Source organism: Hemiscyllium ocellatum, unplaced genomic scaffold (assembly GCF_020745735.1).
Source record: "Hemiscyllium ocellatum isolate sHemOce1 unplaced genomic scaffold, sHemOce1.pat.X.cur. scaffold_543_pat_ctg1, whole genome shotgun sequence".
Taxonomy (NCBI): Eukaryota; Metazoa; Chordata; class Chondrichthyes; order Orectolobiformes; family Hemiscylliidae; genus Hemiscyllium; species Hemiscyllium ocellatum.
The window spans coordinates 15,453-30,000 of NW_026869108.1; the positions used below are offsets into that span (position 1 = coordinate 15,453).

Below are 14,548 nucleotides of genomic sequence, written 5' to 3' on the forward strand. Positions count from 1 at the left end.
GGAGCTTTCCCTGTCTCTAACCCCCTGTCCCTGGGAGTGGGGGAGTGTGTAGAGGGAGCTTTCCCCTGTCTCTAACCCCCTGTCCGTGGGAGTGGGGGAGAGTGTAGAGGGAGCTTTCCCCTGTCTCTAACCCCCTGTCCGTGGGAGTGAGGGGACAGTGTAGAGGGAGCTTTCCCCTGTCTCTAACCCCCTGCCCCTGGGAGGACGGTGTAGAGGGAGCTTTACCCTGTCTCTAACCCCCTGCCCCTGGGAGGACGGTGTAGAGGAAGCTTTACCCTGTATCTAACCCCCTGTCCCTGGGAGTGGGGGAGTGTGTAGAGGGAGCTTTCCCCTGTCTCTAACCCCCTGTCCCTGGGAGTGGCGGAGTGTGTAGAGGGAGCTTTACCCTGTCTCTAACCCCCTGCCCCTGGGAGGACGGTGTAGAGGGAGCTTTCCCCTGTCTCTAACCCCCTGTCCCTGGGAGTGGGGGAGTGTGTAGAGGGAGCTTTCCCCTGTCTCTAACCCCCTGCCCCTGGGAGGACGGTGTAGAGGGATCTTTCCCCTATCTCTAACCCCCTGTCCCTGGGAGTGGGGGAGTGTGTAGAGGGAGCTTTCCCCTATCTCTAACCCCCTGTCCCTGGGAGTGGGGGACAGTGTAGAGGGAGCTTTCCCCTGTCTCTAACCCCCTGTCCCTGGGAGTGGGGGAGTGTGTAGAGGGAGCTTTCCCCTGTCTCTAACCCCCTGTCCCTGGGAGTGGGGGAGTGTGTAGAGGGAGCTTTCCCCTGTCTCTAACCCCCTGTCCGTGGGAGTGAGGGGACAGTGTAGAGGGAGCTTTCCCTGTCTCTAACCCCCTGCCCCTGGGAGGACGGTGTAGAGAGAGCTTTACCCTGTATCTAACCCCCTGTCCCTGGGAGTGGGGGACAGTGTAGAGGGAGCTTTCCCCTGTCTCTAACCCCCTGCCCCTGGGAGGACGGTGTAGAGGGAGCTTTCCCCTGTCTCTAACCCCCTGTCCCTGGGAGTGGGGGAGTGTGTAGAGGAAGCTTTCCTCTGTCTCTAACCCCCTGCCCCTGGGAGTGAGGGACGGTGTAGAGGGAGCTTTCCCCTGTCTCTAACCCCCTGCCCCTGGGAGTGGGGGAGTGTGTAGAGGGAGCTTTCCCCTGTCTCTAACCCCCTGCCCCTGGGAGGACGGTGTAGAGGGAGCTTTCCCCTGTCTCTACCCCCTGTCCCTGGGAGTAGGGGAGTGTGTAGAGGGAGCTTTCCCCTATCTCTAACCCCCTTTCCCTGGGAGTGGGGGAGTGTGTAGAGGGAGCTTTCCCCTATCTCTAACCCCCTGTCCCTGGGAGTGGGGGAGTGTGTAGAGGGAGCTTTCCCCTGTCTCTAACCCCCTGTCCGTGGGAGTGAGGGGACAGTGTAGAGGGAGCTTTCCCCTGTCTCTAACCCCCTGTCCCTGGGAGTGGGGGAGTGTGTAGAGGGAGCTTTCCCCTGTCTCTAACTCCCTGTCCCTGGGAGTGGGGGAGTGTGTAGAGGGAGCTTTCCCTGTCTCTAACCCCCTGTCCCTGGGAGTGGGGGAGTGTGTAGAGGAAGCTTTCCCCTGTCTCTAACCCCCTGCCCCTGGGAGGACGGTGTAGAGGGAGCTTTTCCCTGTCTCTAACCCCCTGTCTCTGGGAGTGGGGGACGGTGTAGAGGGAGCTTTCCCCTGTCTCTAACCCCCTGTCCGTGGGAGTGAGGGACGGTGTAGAGGGAGCTTTCCCCTGTATCTAACCCCCTGTCCCTGGGAATGGGGGAGTGTGTAGAGGAGGCTTTCCCCTGTCTCTAACCCCCTGTCCCTGCCCCTGGGAGGACGGTGTAGAGGGAGCTTTACTCTGTATCTAAGCCCCTGCCCCTGGGAGGACGGTGTAGAGGGAGCTTTCCCCTGTCTCTAACCCCCTGTCCCTGGGAGTGGGGGACAGTGTAGAGGGAGCTTTCCCCTGTCTCTAACCCCCTGTCCCTGGGAGTGGGGGAGTGTGTAGAGGGAGCTTTCCCCTGTCTCTAACCCCCTGTCCCTGGGAGTGGGGGAGTGTGTAGAGGAAGCTTTCCCCAGTCTCTAACCCCCTGTCCGTGGGAGTGGGGGAGTGTGTAGAGGGAGCTTTCCCCTGTCTCTAACCCCCTGTCCGTGGGAGTGGGGGAGTGTGTAGAGGGAGCTTTCCCCTGTCTCTAACCCCCTGCCCCTGGGAGGACGGTGTAGAGGGAGCTTTCCCCTGTCTCTAACCCCCTGTCCCTGGGAGTGGGGGAGTGTGTAGAGGGAGCTTTCCCTGTCTCTAACCCCCTGCCCCTGGGAGGACGGTGTAGAGGGAGCTTTCCCCTGTCTCTAACCCCCTGTCCCTGGGAGTGGGGGAGTGTGTAGAGGGAGCTTTCCCTGTCTCTAACCCCCTGTCCCTGGGAGTGGGGGAGTGTGTAGAGGGAGCTTTCCCCTGTCTCTAACCCCCTGCCCCTGGGAGGACGGTGTAGAGGGAGCTTTCCCTGTCTCTAACCCCCTGTCCCTGGGAGTGGGGGAGTGTGTAGAGGGAGCTTTCCTCTATCTCTAACCCCCTGTCCCTGGGAGTGGGGGACAGTGTAGAGGGATCTTTCCCCTGTCTCTAACCCCTGTCCCTGGGAGTAGGGGAGTGTGTAGAGGGAGCTTTCCCCTGTCTCTAACCCCCTGTCCCTGGGAGTGGGGGAGTGTGTAGAGGGAGCTTTCCCCTGTCTCTAACCCCCTGTCCGTGGGAGTGGGGGAGTGTGTAGAGGGAGCTTTCTCCTGTCTCTAACCCCCTGTCCGTGGGAGTGAGGGGACAGTGTAGAGGGAGCTTTCCCCTGTCTCTAACCCCCTGCCCCTGGGAGGACGGTGTAGAGGGAGCTTTACCCTGTATCTAACCCCCTGTCCCTGGGAGTGGGGGACAGTGTAGAGGGAGCTTTCCCCTGTCTCTAACCCCCTGCCCCTGGGAGGACGGTGTAGAGGGAGCTTTCCCCTGTCTCTAACCCCCTGTCCCTGGGAGTGGGGGAGTGTGTAGAGGGAGCTTTCCCCTGTCTCTAACCCCCTGCCCCTGGGAGGACGGTGTAGAGGGAGCTTTCCCCTGTCTCTAACCCCCTGTCCCTGGGAGTGGGGGAGTGTGTAGAGGGAGCTTTCCTCTGTCTCTAACCCCCTGCCCCTGGGAGTGAGGGACGGTGTAGAGGGAGATTTCCCCTGTCTCTAACCCCCTGTCCCTGGGAGGACGGTGTAGAGGGAGCTTTCCCCGTCTCTAACCCCCTGCCCCTGGGAGGACGGTGTAGAGGGAGCTTTCCCCGTCTCTAACCCCCTGCCCCTGGGAGGACGGTGTAGAGGGAGCTTTCCCCTGTCTCTAACCCCCTGTCCCTGGGAGTGGGCGACAGTGTAGAGGGAGCTTTCCCTGTCTCTAACCCCCTGTCCCTGGGAGTGGGGGAGTGTGTAGAGGGAGCTTTCCCCTGTCTCTAACCCCCTGTCCCTGGGAGTGGGGGAGTGTGTAGAGGGAGCTTTCCCCTGTCTCTAACCCCCTGTCCCTGGGAGTGGGGGAGTGTGTAGAGGGAGCTTTCCCCTGTCTCTAACCCCCTGTCCGTGGGAGTGAGGGGACAGTGTAGAGGGAGCTTTCCCCTGTCTCTAACCCCCTGCCCCTGGGAGGACGGTGTAGAGGGAGCTTTACCCTGTCTCTAACCCCCTGTCCCTGGGAGTGGGGGAGTGTGTAGAGGGAGCTTTCCCCTGTCTCTAACCCCCTGTCCCTGGGAGTGGGGGAGTGTGTAGAGGGAGCTTTCCCCTGTCTCTAACCCCCTGCCCCTGGGAGGACGGTGTAGAGGGAGCTTTCCCTGTCTCTAACCCCCTGTCCCTGGGAGTGGGGGAGTGTGTAGAGGGAGCTTTCCCCTGTCTCTAACCCCCTGTCCCTGGGAGTGGGGGAGTGTGTAGAGGGAGCTTTCCCCTGTCTCTAATCCCCTGTCCCTGGGAGTGGGGGAGTGTGTAGAGGGAGCTTTCCCCTGTCTCTAACCCCCTGTCCCTGGGAGTGGGGGAGTGTGTAGAGGGAGCTTTACCCTGTCTCTAACCCCCTGTCCCTGGGAGTGGGGGACGGTGTAGAGGGAGCTTTACTCTGTATCTAACCCCCTGTCCCTGGGAGTGGGGGACAGTGTAGAGGGAGCTTTACTCTGTCTCTAACCCCCTGTCCCTGGGAGTGGGGGACGGTGTAGAGGAAGCTTTACCCTGTATCTAACCCCCTGTCCCTGGGAGTGGGGGAGTGTGTAGAGGGAGCTTTCCCTGTCTCTAACCCCCTGTCCCTGGGAGTGGGGGAGTGTGTAGAGGGAGCTTTCCCCTGTCTCTAACCCCCTGTCCCTGGGAGTGGGGGAGTGTGTAGAGGGAGCTTTCCCCTGTCTCTAACCCCCTGCCCCTGGGAGTGAGGGACGGTGTAGAGGGAGCTTTCCCCTGTCTCTAACCCCCTGCCCCTGGGAGGACGGTGTAGAGGGAGCTTTCCCCTGTCTCTAACCCCCTGTCCCTGGGAGTGGGCGACAGTGTAGAGGAAGCTTTACCCTGTCTCTAAACCCCTGTCCCTGGGAGTGGGGGACGGTGTAGAGGAAGCTTTACCCTGTATCTAACCCCCTGTCCCTGGGAGTGGGGGAGTGTGTAGAGGGAGCTTTCCCCTGTCTCTAACCCCTGTCCCTGGGAGTGGGGGAGTGTGTAGAGGGAGCTTTCCCCTGTCTCTAACCCCCTGTCCCTGGGAGTGGGGGAGTGTGTAGAGGGAGCTTTCCCCTGTCTCTAACCCCCTGTCCGTGGGAGTGAGGGGACAGTGTAGAGGGAGCTTTCCCCTGTCTCTAACCCCCTGCTCCTGGGAGGACGGTGTAGAGGGAGCTTTACCCTGTATCTAACCCCCTGTCCCTGGGGGTGGGGGAGTGTGTAGAGGGAGCTTTCCCCTGTCTCTAACCCCCTGTCCCTGGGAGTGGGGGAGTGTGTAGAGGGAGCTTTCCCCTGTCTCTAACCCCCTGTCCCTGGGAGTGGGGGAGTGTGTAGAGGGAGCTTTCCCCTGTCTCTAACCCCCTGTCCCTGGGAGTGGGGGAGTGTGTAGAGGGAGCTTTCCCCTGTCTCTAACCCCCTGCCCCTGGGAGGACGGTGTAGAGGGAGCTTTCCCCTGTCTCTACCCCCTGTCCCTGGGAGTAGGGGAGTGTGTAGAGGGAGCTTTCCCCTATCTCTAACCCCCTTTCCCTGGGAGTGGGGGAGTGTGTAGAGGGAGCTTTCCCCTATCTCTAACCCCCTGTCCCTGGGAGTGGGGGAGTGTGTAGAGGGAGCTTTCCCCTGTCTCTAACCCCCTGTCCGTGGGAGTGAGGGGACAGTGTAGAGGGAGCTTTCCCCTGTCTCTAACCCCCTGTCCCTGGGAGTGGGGGAGTGTGTAGAGGGAGCTTTCCCCTGTCTCTAACTCCCTGTCCCTGGGAGTGGGGGAGTGTGTAGAGGGAGCTTTCCCCTGTCTCTAACCCCTGTCCCTGGGAGTGGGGGAGTGTGTAGAGGAAGCTTTCCCCTGTCTCTAACCCCCTGCCCCTGGGAGGACGGTGTAGAGGGAGCTTTCCCCTGTCTCTAACCCCCTGTCTCTGGGAGGACGGTGTAGAGAGAGCTTTCCCCTGTCTCTAACCCCCTGTCCCTGGGAGTGGGGGAGTGTGTAGAGGGAGCTTTCCGCTGTCTCTAACCCCCTGTCCCTGGGAGTGGGGGAGTGTGTAGAGGGAGCTTTCCCCTGTCTCTAACCCCCTGTCCCTGGGAGTGGGGGAGTGTGTAGAGGGAGCTTTCCCCTGTCTCTAACCCCCTGTCCGTGGGAGTGAGGGGACAGTGTAGAGGGAGCTTTCCCCTGTCTCTAACCCCCTGCCCCTGGGAGGACGGTGTAGAGGAAGCTTTACCCTGTATCTAACCCCCTGTCCCTGGGAGTGGGGGAGTGTGTAGAGGGAGCTTTCCCCTGTCTCTAACCCCCTGTCCCTGGGAGTGGCGGAGTGTGTAGAGGGAGCTTTACCCTGTCTCTAACCCCCTGCCCCTGGGAGGACGGTGTAGAGGGAGCTTTCCCCTGTCTCTAACCCCCTGTCCCTGGGAGTGGGGGAGTGTGTAGAGGGAGCTTTCCCCTGTCTCTAACCCCCTGCCCCTGGGAGGACGGTGTAGAGGGATCTTTCCCCTATCTCTAACCCCCTGTCCCTGGGAGTGGGGGAGTGTGTAGAGGGAGCTTTCCCCTATCTCTAACCCCCTGTCCCTGGGAGTGGGGGACAGTGTAGAGGGAGCTTTCCCCTGTCTCTAACCCCCTGTCCCTGGGAGTGGGGGAGTGTGTAGAGGGAGCTTTCCCCTGTCTCTAACCCCCTGTCCCTGGGAGTGGGGGAGTGTGTAGAGGGAGCTTTCCCCTGTCTCTAACCCCCTGTCCCTGGGAGTGGGGGAGTGTGTAGAGGGAGCTTTCCCCTGTCTCTAACCCCCTGTCCGTGGGAGTGAGGGGACAGTGTAGAAGGAGCTTTCCCCTGTCTCTAACCCCCTGCCCCTGGGAGGACGGTGTAGAGAGAGCTTTACCCTGTATCTAACCCCCTGTCCCTGGGAGTGGGGGACAGTGTAGAGGGAGCTTTCCCCTGTCTCTAACCCCCTGCCCCTGGGAGGACGGTGTAGAGGGAGCTTTCCCCTGTCTCTAACCCCCTGTCCCTGGGAGTGGGGGAGTGTGTAGAGGGAGCTTTCCCCTGTCTCTAACCCCCTGTCCCTGGGAGTGGGGGAGTGTGTAGAGGAAGCTTTCCTCTGTCTCTAACCCCCTGCCCCTGGGAGTGAGGGACGGTGTAGAGGGAGCTTTCCCCTGTCTCTAACCCCCTGCCCCTGGGAGGACGGTGTAGAGGGAGCTTTCCCCTGTCTCTAACCCCCTGTCCCTGGGAGTGGGCGACAGTGTAGAGGAAGCTTTACCCTGTCTCTAACCCCCTGTCCCTGGGAGTGGGGGAGTGTGTAGAGGGAGCTTTCCCTGTCTCTAACCCCCTGTCCCTGGGAGTGGGGGAGTGTGTAGAGGGAGCTTTCCCCTGTCTCTAACCCCCTGTCCGTGGGAGTGAGGGGACAGTGTAGAGGGAGCTTTCCCCTGTCTCTAACCCCCTGCTCCTGGGAGGACGGTGTAGAGGGAGCTTTACCCTGTATCTAACCCCCTGTCCCTGGGGTGGGGGAGTGTGTAGAGGGAGCTTTCCCCTGTCTCTAACCCCCTGTCCCTGGGAGTGGGGGAGTGTGTAGAGGGAGCTTTCCCCTGTCTCTAACCCCCTGCCCCTGGGAGGACGGTGTAGAGGGAGCTTTCCCCTGTCTCTAACCCCCTGTCCCTGGGAGTGGGGGAGTGTGTAGAGGGAGCTTTCCCTGTCTCTAACCCCCTGCCCCTGGGAGGACGGTGAAGAGGGAGCTTTCCCCTGTCTCTACCCCCTGTCCCTGGGAGTAGGGGAGTGTGTAGAGGGAGCTTTCCCCTATCTCTAACCCCCTTTCCCTGGGAGTGGGGGAGTGTGTAGAGGGAGCTTTCCCCTATCTCTAACCCCCTGTCCCTGGGAGTGGGGGAGTGTGTAGAGGGAGCTTTCCCCTGTCTCTAACCCCCTGTCCGTGGGAGTGAGGGGACAGTGTAGAGGGAGCTTTCCCCTGTCTCTAACCCCCTGTCCCTGGGAGTGGGGGAGTGTGTAGAGGGAGCTTTCCCCTGTCTCTAACTCCCTGTCCCTGGGAGTGGGGGAGTGTGTAGAGGAAGCTTTCCCCTGTCTCTAACCCCCTGCCCCTGGGAGGACGGTGTAGAGGGAGCTTTCCCCTGTCTCTAACCCCCTGTCTCTGGGAGTGGGGGACGGTGTAGAGGGAGCTTTCCCCTGTCTCTAACCCCCTGTCCGTGGGAGTGAGGGACGGTGTAGAGGGAGCTTTCCCCTGTATCTAACCCCCTGTCCCTGGGAATGGGGGAGTGTGTAGAGGGAGCTTTCCCCTGTCTCTAACCCCCTGTCCCTGCCCCTGGGAGGACGGTGTAGAGGGAGCTTTCCCCTGTCTCTAACCCCCTGTCCCTGGGAGTGGGGGACAGTGTAGAGGGAGCTTTCCCCTGTCTCTAACCCCCTGTCCCTGGGAGTGGGGGAGTGTGTAGAGGGAGCTTTCCCCTGTCTCTAACCCCCTGTCCCTGGGAGTGGGGGAGTGTGTAGAGGAAGCTTTCCCCTGTCTCTAACCCCCTGTCCGTGGGAGTGGGGGAGTGTGTAGAGGGAGCTTTCCCCTGTCTCTAACCCCCTGTCCGTGGGAGTGGGGGAGTGTGTAGAGGGAGCTTTCCCCTGTCTCTAACCCCCTGTCCCTGGGAGTGGGGGAGTGTGTAGAGGGAGCTTTCCCCTGTCTCTAACCCCCTGCCCCTGGGAGGACGGTGTAGAGGGAGCTTTCCCCTGTCTCTAACCCCCTGTCCCTGGGAGTGGGGGAGTGTGTAGAGGGAGCTTTCCTCTATCTCTAACCCCCTGTCCCTGGGAGTGGGGGACAGTGTAGAGGGATCTTTCCCCTGTCTCTAACCCCCTGTCCCTGGGAGTAGGGGAGTGTGTAGAGGGAGCTTTCCCCTGTCTCTAACCCCCTGTCCCTGGGAGTGGGGGAGTGTGTAGAGGGAGCTTTCCCCTGTCTCTAACCCCCCTGTCCCTGGGAGTAGGGGAGTGTGTAGAGGGAGCTTTCCCCTGTCTCTAACCCCCTGTCCCTGGGAGTGGGGGAGTGTGTAGAGGGAGCTTTCCCCTGTCTCTAACCCCCTGTCCGTGGGAGTGGGGGAGTGTGTAGAGGGAGCTTTCTCCTGTCTCTAACCCCCTGTCCGTGGGAGTGAGGGGACAGTGTAGAGGGAGCTTTCCCCTGTCTCTAACCCCCTGCCCCTGGGAGGACGGTGTAGAGGGAGCTTTACCCTGTATCTAACCCCCTGTCCCTGGGAGTGGGGGACAGTGTAGAGGGAGCTTTCCCCTGTCTCTAACCCCCTGCCCCTCGGAGGACGGTGTAGAGGGAGCTTTCCCCTGTCTCTAACCCCCTGTCCCTGGGAGTGGGGGAGTGTGTAGAGGGAGCTTTCCCCTGTCTCTAACCCCCTGCCCCTGGGAGTGAGGGACGGTGTAGAGAGAGCTTTCCCCTGTGTCTAACCCCCTGCCCCTGGGAGGACGGTGTAGAGGGAGCTTTCCCCTGTCTCTAACCCCCTGTCCCTGGGAGTGGGCGACAGTGTAGAGGGAGCTTTCCCCTGTCTCTAACCCCCTGTCCCTGGGAGTGGGGGAGTGTGTAGAGGGAGCTTTCCCCTGTCTCTAACCCCCTGTCCCTGGGAGTGGGGGAGTGTGTAGAGGGAGCTTTCCCCTGTCTCTAACCCCCTGTCCCTGGGAGTGGGGGAGTGTGTAGAGGGAGCTTTCCCCTGTCTCTAACCCCCTGTCCCTGGGAGGACGGTGTAGAGGGAGCTTTCCCCTGTCTCTAACCCCCTGTCCCTGGGAGTGGGCGACAGTGTAGAGGGAGCTTTCCCCTGTCTCTAACCCCCTGTCCCTGGGAGTGGGGAAGTGTGTAGAGGGAGCTTTCCCCTGTCTCTAACCCCCTGTCCCTGGGAGTGGGGGAGTGTGTAGAGGGAGCTTTCCCCTGTCTCTAACCCCCTGCCCCTGGGAGGACGGTGTAGAGGGAGCTTTCCCCTGTCTCTAACCCCCTGTCCCTGGGAGTGGGGGAGTGTGTAGAGGGAGCTTTCCCCTATCTCTAACCCCCTGTCCCTGGGAGTGAGGGACGGTGTAGAGGGAGCTTTCCCCTGTCTCTAACCCCCTGTCCCTGGGAGTGGGGGAGTGTGTAGAGGGAGCTTTCCTCTGTCTCTAACCCCCTGTCCCTGGGAGTGGGGGAGTGTGTAGAGGGAGCTTTCCCCTGTCTCTAACCCCCTGTCCGTGGGAGTGAGGGGACAGTGTAGAGGGAGCTTTCCCCTGTCTCTAACCCCCTGCCCCTGGGAGGACGGTGTAGAGGGAGCTTTCCCCTGTATCTAACCCCCTGTCCCTGGGAGTGGGGGAGTGTGTAGAGGGAGCTTTCCACTGTCTCTAACCCCCTGTCCCTGGGAGTGGGGGAGTGTGTAGAGGAAGCTTTCCCCTGTCTCTAACCCCCTGTCCGTGGGAGTGAGGGGACAGTGTAGAGGGAGCTTTCCCCTGTGTCTAACCCCCTGCCCCTGGGAGGACGGTGTAGAGGGAGCTTTCCCCTGTCTCTAACCCCCTGCCCCTGGGAGGACGGTGTAGAGGGAGCTTTCCCCTGTCTCTAACCCCCTGTCCCTGGGAGTGGGGGAGTGTGTAGAGGGAGCTTTCCCCTGTCTCTAACCCCCTGCCCCTGGGAGTGAGGGACGGTGTAGAGGGAGCTTTCCCCTGTGTCTAACCCCCTGCCCCTGGGAGGACGGTGTAGAGGGAGCTTTCCCCTGTCTCTAACCCCCTGTCCGTGGGAGTGAGGGACGGTGTAGAGGGAGCTTTCCCCTGTCTCTAACCCCCTGTCCCTGGGAGTGGGGGAGTGTGTAGAGGGAGTTTTCCCCTGTCTCTAACCCCCTGTCCCTGGGAGTGGGGGAGTGTGTAGAGGGAGCTTTCCCCTGTCTCTAACCCCCTGTCCGTGGGAGTGAGGGGACAGTGCAGAGGGAGCTTTCCCCTGTCTCTAACCCCCTGTCCCTGGGAGGACGGTGTAGAGGGAGCTTTCCCCTGTCTCTAACTCCCTGTCCCTGGGAGTGAGGGACGGTGTAGAGGGAGCTTTCCCCTGTCTCTAACCCCCTGCCCCTGGGAGGACGGTGTAGAGGGAGCTTTCCCCTGTATCTAACCCCCTGTCCCTGGGAGTGGGGGAGTGTGTAGAGGGAGCTTTCCCCTGTCTCTAACCCCCTGTCCGTGGGAGTGGGGGAGTGTGTAGAGGGAGCTTTCCCCTGTCTCTAACCCCCTGTCCCTGGGAGTGGGGGAGTGTGTAGAGGGAGTTTTCCCCTGTCTCTAACCCCCGTCCCTGGGAGTGAGGGACGGTGTAGAGGGAGCTTTCCCCTGTCTCTAACCCCCTGCCCCTGGGAGGACGGTGTAGAGGGAGCTTTCCCCTGTCTCTAACTCCCTGTCCCTGGGAGTGAGGGACGGTGTAGAGGGAGCTTTCCCCTGTCTCTAACCCCCTGTCCCTGGGAGGACGGTGTAGAGGGAGCTTTCCCCTGTCTCTAACCCCCTGTCCCTGGGAGTGGGTGAGTGTGTAGAGGGAGCTTTCCCCTGTCTCTAACCCCCTGTCCCTGGGAGTGGGGGACGGTGTAGAGGGAGCTTTCCCATGTCTCTAACCCCCTGTCCCTGGGAGGACGGTGTAGAGGGAGCTTTCCCCTGTCTCTAACTCCCTGTCCCTGGGAGTGGGGGACGGTGTAGAGGAAGCTTTACCCTGTATCTAACCCCCTGTCCCTGGGAGTGGGGGACAGTGTAGAGGGAGCTTTACTCTGTCTCTAACCCCCTGTCCCTGGGAGTGGGGGAGTGTGTAGAGGGAGCTTTCCCCTGTCTCTAACCCCCTGTCCCTGGGAGTGGGGGGACAGTGTAGAGGAAGCTTTACCCTGTATCTAACCCCCTGTCCCTGGGAGTGGGGGAGTGTGTAGAGGGAGCTTTCCCCTGTCTCTAACCCCCTGTCCCTGGGAGTGGGGGGACAGTGTAGAGGAAGCTTTACCCTGTATCTAACCCCCTGTCCCTGGGAGTGGGGGACAGTGTAGAGGGAGCTTTACTCTGTATCTAACCCCCTGTCCCTGGGGGTGGGGGACAGTGTAGAGGAAGCTTTACCCTGTATCTAACCCCCTGTCGCTGGGAGTGGGGGACAGTGTAGAGGGAGCTTTACTCTGTATCTAACCCCCTGTCCCTGGGAGTGGGGGACAGTGTAGAGGAAGCTTTACCCTGTATCTAACCCCCTGTCGCTGGGAGTGGGGGAGTGTGTAGAGGGAGCTTTCCCCTGTCTCTAACCCCCTGTCCCTGGGAGTGGGGGAGTGTGTAGAGGGAGCTTTCCCCTGTCTCTAACCCCCTGTCCCTGGGAGTGGGGGACGGTGTAGAGGAAGCTTTACCCTGTATCTAACCCCCTGTCGCTGGGAGTGGGGGAGTGTGTAGAGGGAGCTTTCCCCTGTCTCTAACCCCCTGTCCCTGGGAGTGGGGGAGTGTGTAGAGGGAGCTTTCCCCTGTCTCTAACCCCCTGTCCCTGGGAGTGGGGGAGTGTGTAGAGGGAGCTTTCCCCTGTCTCTAACCCCCTGTCCCTGGGAGTGGGGGAGTGTGTAGAGGGAGCTTTCCCCTGTCTCTAACCCCCTGTCCCTGGGAGTGGGGGAGTGTGTAGAGGGAGCTTTCCCCTGTCTCTAACCCCCTGTCCCTGGGAGTGGGGGAGTGTGTAGAGGGAGCTTTCCCGTCTCTAACCCCCTGTCCCTGGGAGTGGGGGACGGTGTAGAGGGAGCTTTCCCCTGTCTCTAACCCCCTGTCCCTGGGAGTGGGGGGCAGTGTAGAGGGAGCTTTACTCTGTATCTAACCCCCTGTCCCTGGGAGTGGGGGGACAGTGTAGAGGGAGCTTTCCCCTGTCTCTAACCCCCTGTCCCTGGGAGTGGGGGACAGTGTAGAGGGAGCTTTACTGTGTATCTAACCCCCTGTCCCTGGGAGTGGGGGACGGTGTAGAGGGAGCTTTACCCTGTCTCTAACCCCCTGTCCCTGGGAGTGGGGGACAGTGTAGAGGGAGCTTTACTGTGTATCTAACCCCCTGTCCCTGGGAGTGGGGGACGGTGTAGAGGGAGCTTTACCCTGTCTCTAACCCCCTGTCCCTGGGAGTGGGGGACAGTGTAGAGGGAGCTTCACTCTGTATCTAACCCCCTGTCCCTGGGAGTGGGGGACGGTGTAGAGGGAGCTTTACTCTGTATCTAACCCCCTGTCCCTGGGAGTGGGGGAGTGTGTAGAGGGAGCTTTCCCCTGTCTCTAACCCCCTGTCCCTGGGAGTGGGGGAGTGTGTAGAGGGAGCTTTCCCCTGTCTCTAACCCCCTGTCCCTGGGAGTGGGGGAGTGTGTAGAGGGAGCTTTCCCCTGTCTCTAACCCCCTGTCCCTGGGAGTGGGGGAGTGTGTAGAGGGAGCTTTCCCCTGTCTCTAACCCCCTGTCCCTGGGAGTGGGGGAGTGTGTAGAGGGAGCTTTCCCCTGTCTCTAACCCCCTGTCCCTGGGAGTGGGGGAGTGTGTAGAGGGAGCTTTCCCCTGTCTCTAACCCCCTGTCCCTGGGAGTGGGGGAGTGTGTAGAGGGAGCTTTCCCCTGTCTCTAACCCCCTGTCCCTGGGAGTGGGGGAGTGTGTAGAGGGAGCTTTCCCCTGTCTCTAACCCCCTGTCCGTGCTGTGGTCAGGGACGCCTCGCTGAGTGACCCGGAGAGTGATCCCGTTCCGAGAAGACGGAGTGGGAGCAGTCCCATCAGGAGACGCTTTCCCGATGGCGCCTTGCGGATCCCGGTTTTCCAGCCGACTGCCCCTCGGCCGCTGCGGAGCCCGGCCCTGGAGGAGAGGTGAGACCCCCGGGGGGGTGAGGGTGGGGGTGGGGGGTGTGCGTGCTGGATGGGCCGAACGGTCACTGTTTCCCCCTCTCCCCGGGCACCCTGCCCACCGCCCTCAGGTGAGGGAGACAGTCCCGGGGGATTGGGATCCTGGACGTACAGCCTGTGTCATTCCCAGTCGGGATGGTGAGGAGCGGGGAGGGGAACGTGCAGGGGCTGGTGCCAGCTTCCCCTCGTCCTGCCAGGCTGGGTGGGTGGGTGGGTGGGGGGGGTGGGGGAAGGTGCTGTGGGAGGGGGGGGTCTCTGCAGTGTGTCCACTCGATGGTGCCCACTGCTGCCCCTCTGTGTCGGTGACCCCAGTGAGGGCAGGATCACTGGTCAGTTCTCCGAGTGTGTGTGTAAGTGTTTCAGTTTGAGTGTGTTAGTGTGTGTGTGTGTGTGGGTGTGTGAGCGAGTGTGACTGTGAATAAAAGTGTGTGTGTATATAGTGAGTGTATTTGTGTGTGAGCATGTGTGTATATGAGTGTGTGTGTGAGAGACTGTGTGAGAGTAAGTGAGTGTGTGTGCATGAGTGTGTGTGAGGGAGTGTGTATGTGTCAGTGTGTGTGTGTGTGTGTGTGTGTGTGAGTGTGTGTCTGTCCCCTGGTGGGGGGTCTGTCCCTCTCTCTTGGCCATCACTCGGTGATCTCTCTGACAGACTCAGTGTGAGTGTGTGTGTGTGGGTGAGAGTGTGTGTGTGTGTGTGTGTGTGTGAGTGTGTGTGTGGGTGAGAGTGTGTGTGTGTGTGTGTGTGAGTGTGAGTGTGTGTGAGTGTGTCTGTCCCTATCTCTCGGCCATCACTCGGTGATCTCTCTGACAGACTCAGTGTGGGTGTGTGTGAGTGTGAGAGTGTGTGTGAGTGTGAGTGTGAGTGTGTGAGTGTGAGTGTGTGTGTGTCTGCCCCCTGGCCGGGGGTCTGTCCCTCTCTCTCGGCCATCACTCGGTGATTTCTCTGACAGGCTCAGCGTGGGTGTGTGTGTGTGTGAGTGTGAGTGTGTGTGTGTGTGTGTGTGTGAGTGAGTGTGTGTGTGAGTGTGTCTGTCCCTCTCTCTCGGCCATCGCTCGGTGATCTCTCTGACAGACTCAGCGTGGGTGTGT

General features: G+C 60.9%; 1 protein-coding gene across 1 annotated transcript in view; it reads left to right on the forward strand.

Annotated features, from left to right (window-relative positions):
• The window catches only part of LOC132813927 (SLIT-ROBO Rho GTPase-activating protein 1-like), a gene marked incomplete at its 5' end in the record, with an annotated part of 43,788 nt that overhangs the window by 14,860 nt on the left and 14,380 nt on the right, over positions 1-14,548 (forward strand). Inside the window, one exon of the mRNA XM_060823310.1 lies at positions 13,268-13,423. Within this exon, the coding sequence (XP_060679293.1) occupies positions 13,268-13,423 (156 nt within the window). The remainder of the gene's footprint in view (positions 1-13,267; positions 13,424-14,548) is intronic.